The sequence below is a fragment of the Nyctibius grandis genome, chromosome 3 (genome assembly GCF_013368605.1).
Source record: "Nyctibius grandis isolate bNycGra1 chromosome 3, bNycGra1.pri, whole genome shotgun sequence".
Taxonomy (NCBI): Eukaryota; Metazoa; Chordata; class Aves; order Nyctibiiformes; family Nyctibiidae; genus Nyctibius; species Nyctibius grandis.
The window spans coordinates 46,078,845-46,097,230 of record NC_090660.1 but is presented as its reverse complement, the minus strand read 5'-3'; the positions used below and the strand labels follow the sequence as shown (position 1 = coordinate 46,097,230).

At 39.6% G+C, this 18,386-nt stretch overlaps 1 protein-coding gene across 4 annotated transcripts in view; it reads left to right on the top strand.

Moving 5' to 3' along the window:
- The window catches only part of ZNF407 (zinc finger protein 407), a 351,390-nt gene extending 336,987 nt beyond the window's left edge, over positions 1 to 14,403 (top strand). For all 4 annotated transcript variants that reach the window (XM_068396868.1, XM_068396867.1, XM_068396866.1 and 1 more), the window contains one exon: positions 11,840 to 14,403. In XM_068396868.1, the coding sequence (XP_068252969.1) occupies positions 11,840 to 13,182 (1,343 nt within the window). In that variant the 3' untranslated portion in view covers positions 13,183 to 14,403. The remainder of the gene's footprint in view (positions 1 to 11,839) is intronic.
- The last annotated feature ends 3,983 nt before the right edge of the window (positions 14,404 to 18,386 follow it).

Below are 18,386 nucleotides of genomic sequence, written 5' to 3'. Positions count from 1 at the left end.
CAAGTATCTAGCTCCAGGCTTCTGGGTTTTTTGGTGGGGCTGTTATCCGGTCTCTGTCTTGTCCGCCTATCACAAGCTTTACCACTTTCAAAAAATGATCATAACTTCTGCTGAAATTTTGTCTACTGCACTGAAAAATGTGAACTAAGTTCCAGCAATAGTAAAAGTGCTTGGGGTCCACTTATATTACCATTAATGGTGCTGCAGCAGGTCCTATGTAACGGCAGAATAAGAAGTACATTCACTGCACTATGCATCATGCTACAGACAAGTATACTAGGAACCATGGTGGTTTTAAACCACTTGGCATTGTTTAGTTAACATGCTTTTAAGCATTATTTGGCTTCAGTTGTAGACAGATATATAAAATAAATCTTTGAACAAGTGTTATCAGAAGTAAGAGCTAAGTGGCATTTAAAATATATTAGAAAAATGTGATCACTAATAAGTTTTAAAATATTCCCTCTTTTACTAGTCTAAATTGGGCCTCAGGAAGGAAAAAAATAAGATGAGCTAATGAAATGACCTGACAGGGTGGCAGGGTTTGTTTACTAGTCCATATTTGAATAGGGTTCGTGCTTCATATGATTGACAGTCATTGCAAATTCTTTGGCTTTTTAAGACTTAAGGCGCCATGGTCTTGGGTGAACTTTAGTTCAGAATGGAGTTGTTTACAAAAGTTAACTAAGTAGTTGCTGCAGAATCGCATGCTATGTTTCACTGAACTGTTCTGGAGTAGTATGGATTTGCAGTACAAATGTTGATGACTCGGGTTAAATCATATTGCAACTACTGTGCAGTCAACTTATTCCATCTGGGACCTTCATCACCCTGGCACCTGGAAGTGGACGAGGTAGCTGAACTGGCTTTCCATTGCTCACCATGTCCAAACGTCTTCCCACAGAATGGCATGAATGTTTAGTGTTTCATCAAATCAGATTATGCTGATTCAAAAGGGACAAAAATTTTCCTCCCTCTTCAGAATTTGCAGAATATGTAGCCAGAATATGTATACTTAAACCTTCAATATTTCCATGCAAGTCAGCCTTCTAATAGTTTGTGTTTTACAATTCTGAATATTCCTTAGTCAAGATCTCTCCCCTAGAGAGGTCAAGACATAATTCAGTTGTATCTGTACCAGAACAATGTGCAGCAGACATGCCTTTGAACGTGCAATTAAAAATTGCTTTGGCCTGTTTTCTTTTCCTGTTTTACATTTTCTTAAATTCACGTGTAATTTGATGAACACTGTCATTCTTTAAATTTCTCCAGCATTACAGTTCTCAAGGGACTCCTCTCTCATTGAGTGTCTTTTTTGCATATTTACTTTCTCCACAAGTGCTAGTATGCAGTAGCACAAGTTGAATCTTGCGTTGTTATTTTTATATTTACTTATGTTACATCCTGTTTTTCTTTGTAATGATGTAGTGATACAATTTAGTATTAACTCCATATGCCATCTAAAAGCTGTTGATTTGTACCTCTAGCTAACCAACAATTTAGGTAGTTTTGTCAACAGAGTAGTATGAAAATTATTCAGATCTTGAAAGCACTACTTTGCAGCCGAGTGGAAGCAGCTCGAGTAAGAGCTTCTAAGCATTTAGGCAGAGCTGCAGTGCAACCATTGTCCTGGTTTGGCCTAAAACAGACCAATTTTCCTTTCAGTGATTTTTACTTTCAGCTAAGTCCCTTGTAAGTAACTGCACTTTCTGAAACTAACTGCACTTTCTGAAACTAACTGCATGTTTTGCAGACAGTGTCTGCTTCTAGGACTGATAACACTCAAAGTTTGTAGTTATCACTGAGGCACCGGTAGGGATGTTGTGCAGAAAGGCTCTTGCTGTACTTAGTCTTAAAGAAACCAAGGTCATTGCTAAATTCCTCACTGATTATGAGTGAAGAGCCGCAGGGGGGTCGCAGCTGCAGGGAGGAGCGGACAGGGCAGGTGACCCAAAATTGACCAGTGAGGTATTCCATCCCATACACGTCATTCTTGGTATAAAGCGGGGGGATCACGAGGGTCCCTCCCCCTTCTGCTATGGCCGGTGTCCAAAGAGGACTCTGTCCATTTTCCTGCTGCCCCCGATCCCGATCTGTGCCCCCTTGAATCCAGTTTCCGACCGTCGCTGGGCCCAGCCTGGGCCTTCCCGGAGCCTGCCCTGCAGTGCCGGTGGGGACGTGACCGACATTGGGGGAGCTCGATCTTGGTTTTGCATATATTTGTATATATTTAATTATTTCAATTATTATTATTATACTCTTTATCATTATTATAGTTTATTAAAACTGTTTTAACTTTCCAACCCATAAGTCTCTCTCCCTTTTCCCTTTCTCTTCCCCTTCTGGGGAGGGGAGGAGGATTAATAGAGCATGTCTGCCACCTGTTTAATAGCCAGCCCAGCCTTAAACCATGACACCATTTACTTTGCACTTCCCATGCTGCCCTGGCACACACACCATCTTAGCAATGCCTGCGTCGGTAGTGCTCAGCGATGGCTCAGAAAGAACCACCTTCGGTGTCTTCTGTCTTGTTTTATCTACGTACAGCCTAGTGCCTTCTAACATTGGAAATGGAAGACAGCTCATTTAAGTACTACCGCATCAGTAGTACTGAAAATATATTTCTGTCAGCAGAAGGGTCAATTATATGAACAGCTCTTCCTTTGAAGATATGCTGGAAACGTGCTGCTTCCATCCTTCACCAGAGGTAAATCATGAAAAGAAGACTTTGTCACAAATTCGACCCTTGAAAGCAATATAAAAGAGTTACCCATCTCTTCAGCCTCTACTTCCCAATCCACCTCCCAGAACCAGCATGTACCCCTGGTTCACGCTTCCTAAGTAATCCTAGCATTACTGCGAAACTTGTGACACTCTGCGCTGAAAAATCAGCATCTTTTCCGACGATTGTCATTTTGGGCATGATAAGCCTTGATGGTGTCAATGCCATCAAGGGACAGGGCACTGTGAGGGGCCAGCGGAGGAGAAGGCCTCTGCGTTGTAACTGGACCACCTACAACCAGCCTTATTCCCCCCTCCTCAGAAGTTGTTGGATCACTTGCACTGAGACTGACTTTTGGGGTGGGAAATCTGATGTCAGAAGCTTGGGAGCTGCCTTCATAATTAATTCACTTCATCTTATGCCATGTACCAGTTTGGAGACAGCTGTGCTGGTGGTTGATCCTCTGTTGTGGTTACACATGTAAGGCTGAAGCGTCTAATAGGTTTGTTTTTTTAAAACACAGGTCCTGCAGCTTTCAGACTAAATGGTCATAGTGCTTCTCTCCAGCTGTAGATCTATTGCAAAAATATATAAATATTATTAGCCACTGGCGTTACATTGGATGCTATAAAAGCAAAGAAATAGATCTTTCTCCACTGAAAACCTGTACAAGTTAAAACCATAAAACCTCCTTCCCTTGTTTTCTTCTGAAACTGCTTGTAATGCTTGTTTTCTCTCCCTGTACCAGCCTCTACCGTTTGACCACATGTATGTCACTCCTCCAGTTTTCTTTCCTATATTCCCGAGCAGGTGAGAGACAAAAAGGAAAATATCAACTGTATGTCAGTGTCCAGATAAAAAACTGCAAAATTAAGTTACGAAGCTCACCCTTTTTAGCAAAATTAACTGATTTCATATTGACCCAGCATAGCTCCTTCTTCGTGACAGTTTATTACTTCTAATCACATGAATCAGGGCTCATTCCAGTATGATTTTGGTGAAGTCTGCAAAAGAGAATACATTCATGTCCTCTGATGCTTTGGATATTGAAACAGAACATTTTTTTCTGATAAGATAGTGCATTCATTGCTTTACTTATTAGATGAGCGTTAGCTTTTGATATAACCCATCCCATAGACTCCTGACACCTCTCATGCTGAGAGTCCTGTCCTTGAAGTTATTGTAGTGCACAATGATCAGAACTTATCGCTGATGTTTTGTTTCATTTACTAGCAATGTCCTGGCAGAGAGTGACCTCCAGTACTGTCTCTAAACATTTTCAATTTACAGACTCAAGAATTTTTGCTGTCTTTGCCTCTCATTCTTTTGAAGAGGTCAGCCCTTTATGAATTTGCCACAAGAAAGAAGTTCAAAATACCCTACATACTTAAACAGCTTAATAGGAATATAGCCACAATGAACACACAACATACAATTCATTTTAATATTTATAGAAGAAATTCACATTGTTTTAAGTGTACACAAGCAGCTGCTGTCATTCGGCTATGAGCAGATGTTAGACCTCTGAAAGCTTCACTGATAATTAAAATACTAACAGTTAGTGTTTTACCCCAGCTGCAGGTTCTGTTTACTCTAAATTTGATTTTAATGGTGCCTCTGTGCAGTTATTGAATAGGGGTTTGTTTTCTACTATACATAGAAAAGTGTCTACAATGAAGACAAATGGTTATTTCCTGTAATTTACTCTGGAAAGATATGAATATACAATGTAACATAGTTGAATTTATAAATGAAATACAGAAATGACTGTCGCGTTGGAAATGGTGGTTTCTGCTATCTTAACTAACAAAAAGAACTAGGGAAACTTACTATTTCTACTTATTTCCAAGCATTCCCCCTAAAAACTGCTGTGCTTTTCAAATGGGTTCAGACGTGCCCTCAAACAAAGAACAGGTGCTCCTTTTTACTGAATGGGTGCATAAATCAGAATAAATAAATACAGGAAATCACGATACTCGTATTTGATAGGTATGCAGAAGAATATAATTTGTGCTTGATCATTTCATAACATGATGTTTTATTTTAGGTATCCCTTACAAGTGTCTGTTCTCTTTAGTGCATATATGTACATCAAACGTTAGGGAAGGCTAGCAACTTTCAGAAATTGTTAATCCCAAGGGCCTGATTATGCAAACACTATGCATAATGCAAGCTACCATGTTTAGTCCCTTTGAGACTATTGAGGCTAACTATGGCAGTAAGCAGTACTCTTGATAAATAAATGTTTATAAGACCAGGATTTAAATGTATATATTCTTGAAAAACAAAACTCTTGGTGAGATAATAATGACAAAAAGGGTTTTTTGCTTTTTTTGACAAAACAGTTACTGTCTGGGACTAGACCTATTTCAGAAATCCAGATTGTTTTCCTTATGAGCAGAGCTTGTGGGGGTTTTTCCCTGATTTTCACATATTAGCATTCATATTATTTTTCATATTATCTTATATGTTCTGTCTACTTAGGAAACAGAATTCTCCAGTTTGACCAAGTGCGACCAGTACCTCTTGAAATTGGGATTCTGATTTAGAAATGCTAAAAATGCACTTTCCAGTTGCACTGCAGGGGTTAAAACAGCAAAAGTGCATCCGTGTAGCATCAATGTCAGTTGTTCCCTGGCTGAGGGCCAGAGTAGCCTTTGAAGCTGGACTACCAAGAAATGTCCAGGCTGGCTATCCTCATCTCCAGCTGCTAAATTGCACTGGAAGAGCTAGCTAAAATACTCTAAATGCATTCCTAATGCTGCTTGCCCCTATAGGTAATTGCTGTATATGTCAGAGTGAAGTTTTTGCTCACACGTAGGATTTGAGAAGACAAGCCTGCATGGTGGCAAGCAGGTAAAGAGGAAAAGTAGTCTACAAGAAAATCGGTTACTGTGCAGGTTAGGCAGTTGTAAAATCTGCACATTAACACTGTACATGTTTGCCATGATCAGTGGGAGTTTTGGTATGTATATTTTTTATTTGAATAGCTTCTGTAAGGCTGGGCTCTATAGTGTTCATTTTTGACCTTGAGTGCAGGAAAAGAGAAACCGAAATTTTTCAGAGAAGGCCTTTTCCCAAAGGTTAATTGGACACTGGAGGGAAACTAAACCAAACCAAACAAACTGCCTAAACACCCTAACTGAATGGCTCAGCAATTTATTTCGGTGGTTGTTTTTCCTTTTGTTTCTTTCTGTTGCTGTTGTCATAGTCCTCTAAGGTGTGGGAGGTAAAAATAACAAGCAGGAAATTTCAATGTTTTTCAAAAGAAAAAAATTACAAAAATATTTCCTTTTACATTTTAAGGAAGTTAAAGGACATCTGCTACTTTGTTTAAGATACCTGAAAGGTTAAAACTTCATTCTTTAGTCAAGCAATTCTTAGAAGACCTTGAAGTTTCTAAACATGATTGACTGGTTAAGGACAAAGCTAGAAGCCAAGATGTTTAGAGTTTCAGCATTGAAACATGATGTTACTGTATTTTTAAGTAAAAAATTAACTATTAACACTATTTGGGATTTGGTTTTGTTTAATTTTACAGTAATAATATACTGAAAGGAAGAAAACATTCCTGCATTGATGTCTCTTGAGATTTACGTACTTTGTGTCAATGATGGAATTTTTTTAATGTTTCTTAGGGATCTGGTTAAGTCCCCTATAGGTATACTTATTTGTACTGCTTTACAAATATTTGGTGCCTTTGTGGACATAAGAGTTCTGGCAGAGCCATTCTGGCTTGCTGATTTATTTCATTTCTTGGTTTGACCCATCCTATTTTCTTTCCTTCAGCAGAAGACATGAGTGAGCCTTCACAGCCTCTTATTTAGTAGCTTAACTAGCTGGTTTAGCAAATGCTGACCCATGCATTGCTTGCACATAAAAACTTTACAAAGGAGAAAGAATAGTTTTTACTAGGGTTAAGGAACAGAGATCTGAAAAAATGTGGCTTACTATTATGGCCTCTGAAAATCAAGTTATGACGTTATGCCACAGTTCTTAGACTGCACTTAATTAATTAAAGTAGAGATCATTACAAAAATAATTTTTTAAAAAAGGAAAGAAATAAGAGCAGAAACTTGGAGCTTGATCAAGGCCTACATTATTTGTTTATGAATTTGAACGGTGGACTTACTGTACCACTCAAAATATTGTACTGCCATGTAGACAATAACTTTTAAAATAAAAAATCAGTTGCTCATTCAAGTGATGCCCAATATAAGTTGAATTTTCTGTATCTTTTAAATTCCTTGAAAGTTGTATTTAATTGAAGGAAAACATGTTTCTTTGAATTCGCATTATTTAATATTCATTGCATTTTAGTAGATACCAAATATCTGTATGTGTCAACAAATAACGTACCTAATCACCAAAGTATGAAAAATTAGGTATTGCTGAATAGGGTGCTATAAATCAGGCCTCCTAGAACTTCTGCAGAAAAGGAAAAATAGCTGGTTTAAGCTTGCTGTGTAAATGTGGATGATATCCGTTGTTGTAGTAGATTATTTCATTTATGACTTACTGCTTTGTCCTAAAGGTGCTCCTTGTGAAGGATATCCTCGGCCTAGCCTCACCGTGCACAACCGCTTGCTGCGACTTTTGGGGAAGGGTTAGAATTCTAACGAGGCTGCTGGCGGAGAGCAAAGTGGTGCTTTACATATAATATTAGCCCAGACTTTCCTAACGCATTACGCATTTCTTTCTGAGACAAGTCTCCTTAATGCCATCTTTATCTGCTACACGATGCATGAAATCTACTTTCTGTTTTAGAACTGCGGCTGACCCCCGACCCCGCGAGTGGCGCCACAATGTGACCTTTCTATTGTCATCAGCTTTCATTCTCCTGAAAATCCTATGAATTTTTATTACAAGTTTTTTTAAACCAAGCTGAGGCTTCAACAAATTACTTGACACAGATGAGATGAAGTTGTTGAAGTAGTGTTAGATAAGTTTTACAGCCAGCATGTGTGCTGCTGAACAGTACAAAGCCAGTGTCCTACAATGTCATACACCAGTAACTGCTGAGCCTACTATTGGATAAATACATCATTTTATGGAACATTGATTGTTCTATAAACCCAATGGAGTATTATGCTCTATGATCAAACCATTTAGATTGTGTGTAGAGCACAGAAAATGCCATATTCAGGATGGTACTAAAAGTGCCATTTGTGTATTTTATGGATGTCATTACGGGGGAAACTTCTCTCTGTAGGCCCTGTTTACTGCAAAATTTTTTAGTCTGTAATGACATTTTTCATTCACAACGTATGCCTTCAAGAGAGGGGGCCCTTGTTTTATTTGTTTCATTCGAGTTTACTGCACAAATCCTGTACATTTTAATTAAATGTAAGCTTAACAAAAGAATAAGGTATTTATTCTGTGGGGAACAAATGATGACAGTAACAAAAGAATAAAACAGACACACAAAAGAAAGTCAGGTATTGAGTAAAAGGGAGGGAAAAAGGTACTAAGCCCTATTTGTAGTTTCCCAGAAGCACATTAAACATCAAAGCATTTCTTTTAGCCCTATTTTGGGAGTTTGTGGTCTCTGAGAATTAAAATAACCTGCAAATATGGATTTAATGTCTAAAAAATCCTGACATTTTCAAATAAAAAACTAACAGTCGCTCAGGACTCCAACTGATAAATAATGGCTCTGCTGAAATGACAGACTACTTGGAAAGAAACCAATTCTGTGATCATTGCACCCCTAGATATGAAACACCTCTTTACAAATTGTCTGGATATGAGCTCTCGTATCATTATATTTTGTCATTTTAATGCCTATTTGTGTATCTTTTTAATTTGCAATGACATGCAATCAGCAACAAGTCCACTTTTCCTAATATTAATGTGGGCTTGTATTGCAGCTTATGTTTGCCATGTCAGCCAACACTTACCCCTTCTCTTTACCCGCTTTTAAGAGGGGGCGGGAGGCAGGCTGGATTTAGTAGGGCAACATGATTTGTTGCTACATACAGTCCAATAATGTGACATGTTTCTTAAATACATAAAAATTCCTCCAAATGTTGTGTCGGATAGCAGTGCTCCGTTATAGAAATGCACTATTCCAAAGTCAAAATAGCAGTTAAACCTCAAAATATGTTGTTTTCTAAATACCTTCCCTGCTTGGCTTTTCACTGTTAAAACAAAAGAAAACCAATAAAATCTGCAATTCATATTTACCATGAAAAATCACTAAAATTGAAGTTGATGTTCCCAGTAAATTCTTGGTCATAGTCCAGTTAAAATTTAAAGTTACAGCAGATTCACATTAGTTTAAATGACACTTGAACTTCTACACAGCTCAACATTAATTCATTATAGTTGAAATGGAAGAATCTTCAGCGGGTGAATCTTTTACAATCTGATTGAGGCCGTTACATTTTATAGGAGCCATTTTTCAAAGCAGTACTGACAGCACTCGAAGTTATTAAATTGCTGAATCAAAAGATGGACCTACAATCGCATTTATGAACTGTGATGGAATAGCTGGGGTTGCACTGAGCTGAGGTTAAGATGTTGGTGTAGTTAAGCTTCATCACACCCCTTAGTGACAGCAGTTATTTACCCATGTAGTTTACTTTAATGGTCAGGAAGTGGCTTAACTCACCTCTAGATTCAAATAGATTAAGTAAGCAGTCAGAATGGCATAATTATCAGTGCTGCAAGGGATTCACCGGATAGCTCTTCACCCAGGAGACTTCCCATTCAATTGCACAGTAAAGACTGGAGTTGCATAGATTCACGGGTACAGCATTTGTCTGAGGAGATGAAAACAGTATGAATTTCCTTTTTCTTTTCCTTCCCCAGACCAGAACTTCTCCTCAGTGCAGTGATGCTGTGTCCCATACATAAATTATCATGATCTTAGGGGAAAGATGTCATGAATTTGCTGTGCGTGTGTGAAAATTATGATCATAGAGTTATTTTGATTTTGAAATCCAGTGGAAAATGCATGATTTGTAGAGTTATTTTGATTTTGTGCCACATCACTGCCAGGCTCCTCTTTTATCGTGTCAACAAAGCAAGATTCCTGAGAGAATTAATTACTTCTACTCTGTTATAAAATGTGGAGGAGCTAAGATAATTGTCATTTTATGTTGATTTCCCCTTCCTATTTTTCTGCTCTTTGGGGGGTCTTGTGAATGTCAGTGCCTACAGAGAGCACAGGAAAAGTGGGGATAAGAGCCAGTCATACCACAGTAAGCTTCCTTCTAGCTTATGCCTGACAAAATGTACTTCAATTGCATGTGCCAGATTTATCATGCAGCATCACTTGGAAACACTCTAATGGTTTAAATTGTTAATTTTCTTTTCCAAAGATAACCTGCCTTGCAAACTAAGATGGAGAAAGTTGTATAACATCAGTTTAGACTTGTGGAGGTGATTTGCAGCCTTTCAGCTTAACAAAATTACTTGTGCTTCACAGTACAGTTCTCCACCAGAAGCTTTGTAATAGAAAAAAAGATAGATAGATAGATAGATAGATAGATAGATAGATAGATAGATAGATAGATGCCAGCAAGAGCTCAGTCTTTTAAGCATTGGTGTTATCTTGGAATATTAGCTTGATACGTACCTTAGCATATCAAGTTGCTAGAGGCTGCAAGATGCCAAGTACTCAGTCTCAGAGTAACACAGCTCTTAAGTGTGAACTTACCTTTAAGGAAATTGAGTCTCTGGTTTTTAGAGCGCAGTTTAGTTCTCTGTGGGATCAGGGCCTGACAGCTCTATGCTTCAGGTGAAAGACCCCTTAGACCAGTTGTAGTATAGTTTTCTTGGCCTCTTGAGTTCAAGGGAGCATGTTGTTCACTAGAAGTGTCTTGGTGGCTTGGAAGGTACAGTGCTAGCCTGAAATTTGACTGTAAGCATCAATTCTTTTTCTTGCTTGTTTTATCCCAAACAAGCAATGGCGTATCTATGTGTGTTAGCAGTAAGATGCTGCACCTGTTGTTCCAGAGATGTGGTTTCAGTTTGTGTAAGTGAATTTAAACTAGAGCGTGGGTGTGGGTAGTCTCAGCAGCATGGACTTAATCAGCCTTCCCAAGGCCTATCTGGCATAAGACCTTCACCTTGTTCTCGGTATCCAGGACCCACTTTTCTCTCTGTGTGTACTGGTTGTGGCCCAAACCTCACCTCCCAGCACCTGCAGGAGCTGCAGGGGTGCTTCAGGATGGCACTGCCCCAGGGAGACAGCAAGTGCTAGAGCTGTTCTGCCACAGACATCCACAGAGCTGGTCATAGGGTGCTCTCAGTTATGTCTTCCCAAAAATGCTGAAGGCAACCCTAAGGCCATGTTCTGAGGATGGTGAGCTTGACTTTGTGCAGCTGTGGGCACCACGTGCTTTGATGAAGCTTTATTGTTAGTGATGAGAACTGAGAAGGAAACCCTTAATGACCCAAAACGAGACTGAGTGGCAGAGCAAGCAGTTGGAACATGGAGGTTACTGGTATTTTAATTTGTTAATTGATTTCATGTAGAAGTAATTAAGAAGTGTAGCTGAGGTTTCTCTGGATGATATTTTATAGAATATCCTGCTTAGTTTAAGAAAACGACCAAGTGTTTTCTCCAGGTAACTAGGCTAGTGGCTGAGTCAGTCAGGTGTGCTGGAGAAGATGCTAGGTGGGAAATGAAGGGGAAGACAATGGCATAAAAATGACAGCATGGCAATTACCTCGCCAACAAAAGCAGAGTTATTAAGAAGATCAGCCACAGTTTTTCACACCCAGATATGTTTAATGTAATATACGATCCTAAAATTCATTACTGAAGTACTGAAATATCACCAATAGGATCTTCTATAAAAGATGTGTTAATGGCTTTTAACCGTATACTGTTTTATCTGGGCGTTTTTATATAGCATATTTTTAAAAACACATTTAAATTGTTAATAGGCTGCAGAATTGTTAAACTCAGCAATTATTTCAACCTGTAAATATGTTATTTGGAAAACATGCAAATTGTTTTTGTTCGCTTGCTCATTTTATCTATGTTTTCTGCCAGTGAAATCTAAAAATTGTCAAGAAATTTTTATCCATTTAAGCTACAATTTGTTAAAGTAATGAACTGATATTTGCCATGGTACCATGTTAACAGCATATTTTATCTTGTAGGCATTGTGTCCAAGTCCTATGAGTGCCGACTCAAGGGGCAAGGAGCAACCTTTGTGGAAACTACAAGTCCTTTTACTGCAGCAGCGCTGGGAGAGGTTTCTCCAGTTAAAGATAAGGTCTTTCGGGGCAGTAGAAGACAGCCACAGCCACCTGAAGAAGTTCAGCAAGTTATTATTATTCAAGGATACGATGGCGACTTTGCAATTGATGCCTCTGTGGAAGAAACAGCAGCGGCTACCCTTCAGACTCTAGCAATGGCTGGTCAGATGGCCAGGGTGGTCCATATTACAGAAGATGGGCAAGTCATAGCTACAAATCAAAATGGCTCACATGTGAGTAGTATGGTTCCAGGGCAGATACTCACCGAGCAGTTAGCAGATGGTGCAACACAGGTGGTAGTGGTTGAAGGAACAGGAACTGATATGGAGGAGGCCATTCGAATAGACACAGTTCCTGACTCCAGTAGTGCTGTACTGCAGCAGATAATGCAACAAGAAGTTTTAGATGCCACAGTCCATCCTCCAGACTCCTCTTCAGCCTTAGATGCCCTGCTTTGTGCTGTAACAGAGATGGGTGAAGTGGAAAATAAATCTGGACTCCTTGACAGATGCAGATCTAGTCACAAAGATTTCTTGCAAATGCCAAACCCAGAGGCACCCAGCATTCCCAGTGATGCAGAGGGACAAGAAATACAAATGTTCCATGAAGTTCAAGAGACTCAGGAAGATACCAAACCTATGGAAGTAGTGACACGGGTCATGCACCCATCGGCTATAATTGCATCTCAGGAGAGAGCTCAGGCTGCCTTCAAGAAAATGGTCCAAGGAGTATTACAGTTTGCTGTATGTGATACGGCTGCAGCCGACCAGCTGATGAAAGAAGGTGTCACTCAGGTCATTGTAAATGAGGAGGGGACTGTGCATATGGTAGCTAGAGAAGGCTCTCAGATAATTATGCAGGAAGCTGGTAGCCACGCACTCAGTGTCCAAAGTGAACACATGGATTTAGTTGAGTCAGATGAGGAAATATCACAGATTATTGTCACAGAAGAACTAGCTCAAGCCATGGCTCAGAGTTCTGATGGCGATTTCTCTGAAGGTGCAACCCACTACATTGTCACAGAATTGCCTCCAGACATGCAGGATGAGCCTGGTGTGTACTCGCACGCTGTGATAGAGACGGCCGGGTCTCCAGAGATTTTGCAGGCTGGTACTGCTATAAAAGCAGACGCTATATCCCCTGATAGAGCAGGAGAACAGTTAACAAGCATGGTCATTTATACAGAAGGTGGCTCACAAGTAATTCAGGGCCAGAGAAATGATAATGAAGTACAAGAAGCATGAAGAGCTTCACCTCCGAGGCTTGGTGCAGGGCAAAGCTGGAAATTACCTGGTCCATGGAGGCACTGTATTCCTGGAACATTGTCTGTAAAATCCTCTCAATACAACATCCTCTTAGCCAGGTAACAAATACATACCCTGCAGGAGGCGAAGGTCAGCTACTAGGAGGAGTTCACTGAAAAGGGTAGTACAATCTTGTTACAATTGCTCTAAAAATTATTATATGGGATTATTATAAAACAAGCATATTAGGGTACAAAAGAGGATAACATGCCCCCCTCCCCCCTCCCCCCCCCAAAAAAGTAGGTATTGTTCTGTTCACTGCTTTCTTTCTTTTTTTTTTTCAAATGTTGTTTTATCTCAGGGTAATTCCCTGCCTTCTGTCATTTTTGTCTAACATAATCACGGGGAGTAAAGTATTTCCACTTACATGTATATTTTGTGGACAGATAAATATGCAAAAAATACAAACCCCACAATAACAATGTGAACGGGTAAGCTAACATACTGTAATTTGTGCCCTTCTTTAAAATAAAGAAGAACAGGTGATGTTTTGCTTTCTAGAACCTTACTTTAAAATATTCCTGGCTAAAAATATGTCATCTAAATAAGTATTTTTTGCATCTGAAATCAAATTTTTCATAGTAGCTTACTCTTTCATGGTATCACATAGGACTTGCCCTGAAGAAGAGCTCAAAAAAGCTACACTTCAGAAAATTCTTGATTATAAATATTCAGGAAGAAGAACTTGATGCCAGTAACTTCCACTTAATTTTAGATGAGAGTCCTGCATAAGAAATGGGCATTTTTTGAAAAAAAAAAGAATTGTCACTGTCAGTGTTTTGCTTTTCTTATAAATAGTGCTTCATATAAATACCATTTTGCAGTTCATTTTGTGAGCGACTTCTGAAATGTTATGGGGATTTTTAAAGAAAATTCTGACATTGATATTAACAAGTAGGAAAAAAAAAAAAAGGTGACCTTGTATTTCTTGCTTAGTCCAGAATGTCAGTTATTTACTTGTGGATATACTGCAATTGTTCAATGCAAGTTCATGTTGAAAAGATTTGTTTCATGATACAACTGCTTTTGTTTCTTTTAAAAAATTGTGAAATATAAACTGGCAAGGTTTGGGGATTATTTTTTTTGTCTTTCAAATAAAATGTTAGCATTAAAATGAAGCATCATGATTTTTAATATTAAGCAATAAACAGAACTGGCATTCAGGAGGAGCAAACGAATGCTATCTGTTATGTCTGTGCATTTTCTCTTTTCCTTTCTCTAGCACGCTAGATAGATAAAGATAAAAGAATCTAATTTCTGACGTGTGCCTCATGCATGCTTAATATAATTGTGTAAGTGTTTAGGGTATAAGCCATGCTGACTCTAGCGATAACTGGGTTTCCTACCATGTTTAATATCTGAAAATTATCAACTGTAAGAAAGTTGGGGTGAGGTAAAACAACAGTTCCTTCCTGAAGCAACTGTTTACAAATGTATTTTCTGATAGAGCTCCTTAGAAAAGGTGCTTCATTCTGGGGCTATAAGATCCTGCTGTCTTTCCATCTCTTTTTATTACTATTTTTTAAATTTTATTATTTTCCAGGAATTAAGGTTGTATCTTTGTCAAACCCCCAAAAAAGTAAATTTCAAGTCAGACATCGAGATTCATAATTAGCCGAGTTTGACTTGCTCATCTTTCTTAAAAGCGACAGGCTGTTCACTTACTCTTAAACACTGTCTTCAGCAAACAGTGACAGGATCAACTCCCGTTTGTTATCAGGAAAAAGGTGACCTTTACAAAATGATGGCCCTCTGCAAGGCTCTCACAGATGTTCAAAAAACTGAATGTTTTTCAGTGGAAATATTTCTTCTTGATCATTTCTCCTGTTAACTGTAGCCCTGTGGTCTTGCAGCTTGGATGCTAATTCTTTGCTGTGCTTAGTCCTGTATGGCTAACCTTTCTGCTGCAGTACAGGGTGTTGACACTGACATGCTGCAGTTTACCATTTGTGATTTATTTAGGATAAATATGTCTCAGGTGGCATTTAATCCTTCATAAAACCAGTGTAGCCTGCAGTGTCAAACCAGCAATCACATTGTATGCACAATGAAAAGAGCAGACCTTTGCATAAAAAAAAACAAACCAGTGGTAGGTGTTCCTGTGCTTGGGAGCATTGGAGAGGATTCACTAACCTGCCGTGTGCTGTAATTACCTGGAAGCTCAGGTTAACGATACCTCTCTCTGAGTGCAGCCTGATCAGGAGAGCTTTTTTTAGGGCTTTTTTTTTTTCCCTTCTTTTTCTTCTTTCTAATGTGCACTTTAAAGTTAACTTATTAGTGCCCTACAAATGTAACATTAGAAATCAAGGGTGACATTCACTCCTGTGCAGACAGCCTGCTTAAGGACTGCATGCACTGTCTCAACCCCATGCTAAAATGCTCTCTGTCATACGCCGAAAGTCGAGGCTATGGCAGATCTCTCCCAGGGCTTAGGAAGCTCCTCCCTGGCATTTGTCTCCCTCTCATGCCTGAGCTCCTGGCACTGCCCCATATGGTAAGCTGGGAGGAGATGAGCTGGATCACTCCATGGATCTTCCAACCTTTCCACTGCCCTCTGCCCTGGTAAGCAGGCAAGGAGGCAGCGGAGCGAGGCACTCAGGGTAGAGCAGCGCCTGAAAAGGACCTGAGCCCCCAGGATGGTCATGCATGGTGCTGGCGAGGTGCCTGTGGCATGTCTCGGAGCAGGCTCAGGGGCTGCAGGAGCCCTTTGCCGTAGGTAGTGTCCACCATCAGGGCATAGTAGAAGAACTTGTGTGGTGGATCTAGGAAGATGTATAGCCCAGGCAGCCATTCACTCCTAAACATGTGGTTTGCTGTTTGGTTTGAATACCTTCAGTTGCCTGTCTCCGGGAAAAGTCAAGGGCTACACTGCAATGGAAGTGGTCGTTGAGAATGCAATATTCCTGTGTCAGTCAGTTGCCTTCTGATATTCTAACTGCCAGATCCATTGGCTTAATTCCTCTTTGTTTTCCGTTCTGTATAAACATTAACAAAGTTGGATCATACCATGAACAATGCCAAACAGGTAAAAATATAAGTGGTTAGGAAGCATTGAACTAGTATACAGGGGAGGAAAAAAATCCAAAACAACAATAACCAAAAGTGAAGAAAAAAACCCTAAATGAAAACAAAGCCAGAGGAAGAAGAGATGTTTCTGGCAAGCAGTTTCACCCTCCATTTCTTAAGAATCAGATATACACCTCCTGAGGCAGTGTCTCCTGGCCCCTGAATTCAGGCTCCATCTTTGGGGAGAAATGGGAGATAAGAGATAGCTGGAAACTATATTTAGAGAAATATTTCCTATAACAAAAATAAAATTAAAAAAACTCAAACCCAACACAACCCGCAGTGCCCACAGCTGCATACCTTTCTGCCTGACTACCAGCTGCACTTCGCTATGGAAGTGAGACAAGGCAGAGCCAATAGTTGATGCGCTGAGGTACGCACATGTGGATTATACGTAGCGCTGCAAGCACTGTTGTCATTTATAAATGCTGCTTTAATACCAGAAATGCTAGGTGTGAGGTCCTGGAAGAAATCTATTTGTGATCTTTGTGGACAGTGGATTCAGCTTGTATAATCGCTGTAGGAATCTCTGCGTATCAAAGTTCTTGTGCCTCAGGCTAGCCCTGAACTGAACCTGAGTCTAAAACACAGCTGAGTACCCTTCAGAAAATCCTGGGGATTGAGAGATGGGGTTGGAGCTACTGGCAGAGCAGGACAAGGTGCTGCGGTGTGGTAGGCACACACCTCGGAAAGCCACTTCTGGGGCTTTTTTCCAACTTCCCCAGCTCAGTAGACTTCCTGAGCCCAAAAGCTGTAAACAGAATAAAAAAAGAGAGAAGGATGAAGACAAAACCACTCCTGAAATGTGAAACAAAGTTAGTTCTAGTGAGAGGATTAAGTAACAGAAAAAAGGTCATTCATTTGGCAAAATAAAAAAAGAGCTGTGAGTTTTCACTTATTTTACTCTGCAATATTAGCCCATAATTTAAGATAGCACACGGCTCACTTAAACAGCCTACCCCTGTTCCATCTTGTTGAAGAATACAATTCGTTTTCTACTCCTCTAGGGTGATATCATTTTATATGAAGAAAAAAGTTAGCTCAGATGGCAGTTATATGTTTCGGAAGCACCTTCTAATCAGGGATTGGTGATTCATTATTAGCTTCAGCAGGCGATCCATCTGACATGTAAGGGGAAAAAATTAGCAGCTGTCACTGCATGATGAGTTAATTTCCTGATAGGCCTGACACTGAAAAGCCATTTGGAGACATGGAGATGGCTGATGAGAAAACCTGGTGCCGGTTTATAATTGGAGAGAAAGAAAGGGCAGAGAGAGGGGGGGAGCTGGGGCTAATCTACAAGTGCGGTTGGATGTTTGTGTATTTACTAACCAGGCTGCTTCACAATAACCTGCACTACTGCGCACATACACCTCAGCGGTTAAGTAATAAGGACCAGGGCCTTTCGTTTTCCTTCTGCTGCATGTCATTATTTCTAGTCATTTGTAATTAGTACTCCAGACAGTTTTACGCTTACTCCAGCCCGGGTGAACGGTGTACAAGCACGCAACTGGGTTATCTTGAGGTGACATTGAAACCTGACATTTTAGTGGAAAGGGGAGAAAATGACGCTATCCCTTTAATGGTTCTCACTGCAATTTTCTTAATTGCAGCTTGAGATTTCAATCAATCATACAAAAATAAACTTATTTGAAACAAATATTGCTAAAACTTCCAAGGGCACAATTGCAAATGATGAAAGGGTATTCAAAGAAATCTCTTGTAGAGCATGAGGAAATACGCTCTTCAAAATACATAAGCACAGGCCTGTCTGTTTATCCTTTGTAAGAATGGTACGTAAAACTATGGGGACAATAAGCCTGCAAAACCAAATATAGTCCACTGTGGAATCTGCCTTGTGTGTGTAATAGGGACAGCAACACAAAGTCTTTTATATGTATTAAATAAAGCTAACAGAAAGCCTTCGGCCAGAGACTAGCTAATTTCTTCTGTGGCTGTGCATGTTAGGAACTTCTTTAAAGGGCTGCTTGTTTTCACCTATTTAAATAAGATATTTAACATGTCCAGCAAAGGAAGCCAGGCTTTTCTTTAACTGGAAAAAAAAAGAACACGATGAA